General features: G+C 38.8%; 1 protein-coding gene across 1 annotated transcript; it reads right to left on the bottom strand.

Annotated features, from left to right (window-relative positions):
• Positions 1 to 278: 278 nt before the first annotated feature.
• Positions 279 to 2,554, bottom strand: LOC145075818 (uncharacterized). Its single transcript, XM_079021919.1, has 3 exons — positions 2,426 to 2,554; positions 675 to 2,305; positions 279 to 588 (listed from the first exon to the last, which is right to left on the bottom strand). Exons 1-3 carry the CDS (start codon positions 2,552 to 2,554, stop codon positions 279 to 281), a joined length of 2,070 nt encoding a protein of 689 aa, XP_078878045.1.
• Positions 2,555 to 6,266: the final 3,712 nt, after the last annotated feature.

The raw sequence follows: 6,266 nt of genomic DNA, 5'->3' as shown, positions 1-6,266 counted from the left end.
GTGCTAGGGTAAGAAGATGGGTCATGGATTCTTTTAATTGTGTGAAGGCTTTCTGGTGATGCTCGTTCCAAATAAAGGTGGGATTTTTAAGTATGTCTGTGAGGGGTGAGGCAATATGGGCATATGATTGAACAAAACGCCGATAATAGCCTGTTAGGCCCAAAAAGGCTCGTAAGGTTGTAAAGGATGTGGGGGTGGGCCAGGCTTGGATTGTGTCAAGTTTTTCTGGGTTTGCATTAACACCTTTAGTTGAGATAATGTGACCCAAAAAGGGTATCTCAATGGTGGCAAAACACACATTTGGATTCTTTGGCGTGGTACTTGTTGGTCAACAGTGTATGAAAGACAAACTGTAGATGTTCACAGTGTTTATCCATGGAAGGGCTATACACCAATATGTCATCGAAAAAAACTAGGACAAACTTACGTAAGACGACACGAAAGAGATCATTCATGGCTGCTTGAAATGTTGATGGGGCGTTTGTTAGGCCGAATGGCATAACGCGAAATTCATAGTGACCGTCAATTGTGCGAAATGCCGTTTTGTGTATATCTGCTGGAGAGACACGGATTTGATGGTAGCCGGACCTAAGATCAATTTTTGAGAATATGTTAGCCCCATGAAGTTCATCCAAGAGTTCATCGACAGTTGGGATCGGGAATCGGTCACAAACTGTGACTGCATTGAGTGCCCGATATCGACACAGAAACGCCATGTTCCATCTTTTTTTTGAACTAGTAGGATTGGTGAAGAGTATGGGCTTTGGCTTGGTTGAATTACGCCACTATCAAGCATGTCAGATATGAGGTTGGTCATAATTTCTTTTTGGTAATGTGGGTAACGGTATGGTTTGACGTTAATAGGTTTGGTGTTTGGGAATAATGGAATATGGTGATCATGTTGACGTGTGGGTGGCAACTCGTGAGGTGGGTCGAAGAGTTTTTGGTATTGGTGTAGTAAGGCTTCGATGGTGGTGTTAGGATGTGGTTGTCGGTTTGGATGAATGGTTGCTGGTGGTTGATGGTGACAGATGAGAGTATGAAATGAAGCAACTGAATTTTTGCGAATCAGAGTGTGTAGGGAGCTAGGTGACACGGGTGATGTAAGAGGTTCACCACGTAGGATGCATGGGTGATTGTTGATGGTGAATGAGAGTTGGGGAATGGAGAAGTCTGCGACCAGTGGTCCCAATGTACTAAGCCAAGTGACACCCAATATGACGTCTGCTCCTTCAACAGGGAGGACAAATAAAGGAACTGAGAAGGTAGTCTTATTGAGTTCTAGCGGCACATTTGGGAAAAAGCTATTACACTCTAGGTGTTGGCCATTTCCGACCATTACAGGGAAGGGCGTGATTGTTGCTGGTGTGGTTTTGAGTAGGGATACGAGGCGAGGCTGTATAATATTGTAGGTGCTGCCACAATCTATGAGTGTTGTGACCGGGTGTCCGTTGATGTGACCAGTAACGCGAAGTGTTCTGGGTGATTGTAATCCAAAGAAGGCGGCCTCGGATAAAGACAAGAAATGTGGAGTCTGGTCTGTGATCGTATCTGTGATGGTGTCGTTCGTTGTGGTCTCGACATCCATGGTGAGTTGAGTGGCATCTGATGTGTCCTCATTATCAGCTATTAGGAAGAACTGGGGCGGATTGCAAATGTGTCCCAGTCGGAATTTCTCCGGGCAACGGAAGCAGAGGCCTTCAACGCGTCTTTTTTGGAGGGCTTCCGGTGAAAGGCGAGTGAACGGTATGGTGGGTTTGGGTTTAGGTGGTGTCGATAAGAGTGGTGGTTGGGTGGTGATCTGATTTGTTGTACTGATGGGTGTTATTTGTTGAGTGTTATTATAGGTGAGGGATCGGGGTGTATAGGTAGGGCGAGGGCGAGACTTGCTGAATTTTTCTTCAATGAGCTTGGCGAGTCCGTAGGTTTGGTGGAGGTTGAGTGGGTTTTGGATGGCAATTTCTGACTGTATGTCCTCACGGAGTCCGGAGATAAAACAGTCTCGCAAAGCTTCAGTTGGTAAGCCAACGACACAATTGCTAGTTTTTTCGAACTCAGATTGATAGGCAGCCACTGTAGATGTTTGGCGGAGTTTGAAAAGTGTTGCCCGATGATTTTCATAGGTGGAGGGTCCAAAACGCGTTTCAAGTGCTTGGGTGAACTCAGGCCAGGTGCCCAAGAGGTGATTGGTGGACATATGCGTGTACCAACTAAGTGCATCACCTGTGAAATAGAAGACAGCAAGAGCAAGGCGTTGATTTGGTGGGATGTTGTAGTATGTGAAATAGTTTTCTGCTTGGAAGACCTAGTCAAGTGGGTTTGAGCCATCAAAGTTGGGAAGATTAATTTTTGGGGGACGTGGGTTGTGTGGAGGCGGTGGTGGGGGTGGATTTTGGTTTATGTGTTGATTGGTGATAAGATTGACAAGGTTTGTCATGTTCGTTGTGAGGACATCCAGGCGGGTATTAGTGGCGGTGGTTAGGTGGAGTAAAGCTTGAAGATGATCTTGAGGTGGAGGGTTTTCATCGGGTTTAGTTTCTGGCTTAGGAGGCATGGTAAGTGGAATGAAAGCGCCAAAGTGATAGAACCTAATTCGAGGTGGTTAACCTCCAGAGAATGTCAGAGAGAGAAGCAAAACTGGAGCAATTTTCTGTGTTTTTCCTTTTCATATGAACTTACAATGCTTAAATAAAAAATGATTGAACTAATGCTACTAATATCTAGGGACGTGGGTGTATAGTGGAACCCAACATCTTAGGAATGCATGCAACATGTGTGGAATTAAAGAGAATCCTATGTGACTAGTTGACCGAGTGAAAGCTCATAGTTCTTCCAAGTATCTGCTGGGTTTCTTGATGATCCTTCTAGGTCGACTAGTAGCTTGTGGGTCTTCCAGTCGGGCCTGTTCTTGGGCTGCTGAATGGGCTGTATCAGTATGTATGTACAAGACATTAATCATAGAGATCATCTCAAAATTGATTAAAAATATTGGAAGATCATACCTGACAATTTTTCAAAAAAAGAAAAGTAAGTTAATTTATGAAATTAATTTTTTTGGCATATATCTTAGGAAAAAAGTTTAGTTAATTTGTTAAATTACTTTTTCTAACACCATATTGTAAATTTTTTTCCCAGATATTATTTATTTCGCAAAAAGAAAACATCATATCGCTGAAAGGATTTTATTTTCACCAAATTAGGTACCATAACAATTTTTTTTATTTTTTGAAACATAAACAAAGATGCATCAAAATTGGCCTTTCAAGTCCAGCATGTGGGTTGAAGCCTTCAAGGGATGTAAGAAAATTGTATCCGATGGAAACCTGATTTGATTGGGGATGAAAAACCCCTAATAAAGCTACACATTTAGATTGGGCTTTTTGAGATTTTTCAACTCGAAATAGACAAGATAGGGATACAATTTTTATATAGAAAAGGTTCGGGCTTTAACCAGCCTTTTTTAGACATAACTGGGTTAATACCGGCTCGGTATTGGCCTAGTATTTTTAAATATTTTTAAATTGGGTCGGACAATCCATTATTTATTTATTTTATTTTTTTGGCGTTGAAATTAATATGTTAAATTAGTCAAAAGCATCAATAGTCCTGCATGTTTTTTTTTTCCACTAATCTTTGTATTAATTCTTTATGACATTTTTTTATTGTATTATTATACACATTAATTTTCTTCGCAGTCTATGAATAGTATTTGTCTGGATTAGAGCTGGCTTCAATACCAGGTGGTTTGGAGTCGGAGTGCGTTTAATATTATCGCTATTATCCTCCAATCCGTCTCTTTCGCCTACTTCATCGTCTCCTAAATTTGTCTCACTTGTATTTGCAAGAAACCAATATTTTCGTTTTACACACACAAATCTCGAAATCCCTTTTGCTATGTGTAGTATACCGTCCTTGAATTTTTGTCTTATGCTTTTTCTTTGTTATGCATCGGAGGAATCGACGGCTTGATGACAGATGATCTGCTGATGAATAAATGATTTTAGCCGCGTTAGTTTTCGCTGATTCAATTCTCAATTTTCCGTTAAGGATGCAGAATCAGAAATGATGGATTGGGGATGAACAACGATAGGAAGTTGAGAACAATCCATGTTTGATTTTTGTTTCATTCTTTGCTCGATTTGTCATTTGTGTTTGAAAAAGTTGAGCTTTGAAACCCTAACACACAAAAGAGGAGCACCATTAATCTCAATCTTGTAGATTTGGAGATTTTTCCACATACAAGAATCACCATCTTCTCACTACCACGTTGTTTTGAAAATTATGCGATTGATAGAGGTGTGTGTGTGCTTTTAGTAGGAGAATTAGTTAGGGGAGTGGAAGCGATGTAAGTGGCAGCTATTTGTAAAAGTTAAATGAGTAAATATATTGTTTATAAAATTGCTCTAATTGAAACTCTATATCAGATAGAGGTCTATATGTTAATGATCATATAAAGTTAGGGATCTGAAATTATCATTTCGCTAAACATCAAGATAGTCCATAAAATTTGTAGTGTTTAACCTAACCAATATGATAACATACTCTCAAATCTATGTTGATCCAATTTTGCTACAGTTTGACATCACATCACATTTAAAAGCTCTTTAAAGTTTACATTTTTATTGCATTTCAGGTGTTGATAAGAGAACAAGCTTAATTACAATACAACTGTGGTAAAACAAAATTTTTCCGTCTTTTCCTTTATGTTTTTTTGTGTGTTTTCATGTCGATTGCAATGCTTACAATAATAACAATATTCCTTTTTTGGGTTTCAAGAAAGTTTGAAATAGAAAATGAAATGAATCAATAAGACACGATCTACTCCTCCGTCAGTCATCACTGGGAATCTTGTCATATCTCCTACACTTCAGTTGCTCCATCTTCAACTCACTCATATGTTTGATTCTGGTAAGACTCATTTAGTCGATTTGACCTATTGGTTCTTGTTTGAACGATATGTTATTGTCTTCCTTGTAATTGACCAACCTTTTTTGGACTTCATTCATGGTTTGTTGACTTGCTGCTTCGCATGTCACGTATTTTTGTTACATATATTTGCGTTCAACATGTATGATCTAAAGAATTGAATGTTAGCATCTAATGTTATCATTCATGTTCATACGATTAATTATTTGGTTAAAAAAAGTAATGAACTTTGTAGGTACATTTTATTGAATATGCAAATGGGCATTTGAGATTAATTGAGGAAACATCATATCATTGGTGAAAGAAAAAGATTGGCAATGACAAGCCAAGAATAACCTAGTCATTGATTATGGAGAAGCTGTTTTGATATCTACTTTAAATGTGTAAGAAATTTTCCAGAAATTATCTTTGATTTTCTTTCTGGTCTTCATCTTCTAGATTCCACGATCTATCAAACATGTAAACTTTAGTGATGAAAGTGACGAAAAGTTTAAAATTTTTATGTGTTCACCATAAGGAATGTACATCTTCGTGATCCAGGAAGGGCAAATGGGAAGGATTTCCTTCAAGAATTAAGGTTTTTGCTACTGGTACGTCAGTTAGGTATAATTTTATGATTATTAAAATAATACTGTAACATCCAAAAAATTTCAGACAAAATTTTTATTTTTAGTTCAATCCAAAACATCCAGTAATTATGCCAAAACAACCAAAAGTGTATCATGGTGAAATAATATCATAGTACAAATCCCAAACGAACAATGTGGAAAACATGAGCGGATGTCGTATGATCAAGTCGGGCCCTCCCCTTTCGAGTTGGAAGTACCTGAAATATAACTGAAAACTGTAAGCACAAAGCTTAGTGAGCTCCCCCAAAATACCAAATACCATACATACACAATAGTCAAAACATAACTGGGTCTATTTTACCCCCTTCGATATCTTTCAACCAGTATTGGGTCTATTTTACCCCATTCAGTATCTTTCAATCGATACTTGGTCTCTTTCACCCCCTACAACTAAGCATACAATCATATCAGGAAAAGTCACGAAGACAACAAGCATAACCGACGTAACATGGAATTGTCACAGAGACAACTATCATTCTATTAACATAATCTAGTGGACTGACATTTGTGCCTTCGACCCACGAGTACAGTGGAGGAAACTCATCTCAGTCTGAAGATATCAAATCACACTCGGGTTGCCAAATCGTGAAGTCCTCTCACTAAATCACAAATAAAAAAACCCCATTAGCAATTCGGTCATTAACCCTACCCGAGAGTCTAAATCCTAAACCCCGACTTCAAGGGTAATACGGTTGCTTAATCCTTGCCTTA

The sequence above is a fragment of the Lactuca serriola genome, chromosome 9, assembly GCF_051521515.1.
Source record: "Lactuca serriola cultivar US96UC23 chromosome 9, Lser_US96UC23_V15, whole genome shotgun sequence".
In the NCBI taxonomy this organism is placed as follows: Eukaryota; Viridiplantae; Streptophyta; class Magnoliopsida; order Asterales; family Asteraceae; genus Lactuca; species Lactuca serriola.
This window is presented reverse-complemented; position numbering and strand designations above follow the sequence as displayed.

What these genes read in the sequence shown, in the direction of transcription:
- LOC145075818 (XM_079021919.1), bottom strand. Translation starts at nt 2,554, where the DNA reads ATGCCTCCTAAGCCAGAAACTAAACCCGATGAAAACCCTCCACCTCAA. An exon ending in CAACGAACATGACAAACCTT is followed by an intron (nt 2,306 to 2,425) that starts GTCAATCTTATC and finishes CCACTTGACTAG; the next exon opens with GTCTTCCAAGCAGAAAACTA. An exon ending in GGGCACTCAATGCAGTCACA is followed by an intron (nt 589 to 674) that starts GTTTGTGACCGA and finishes AATTGATCTTAG; the next exon opens with GTCCGGCTACCATCAAATCC.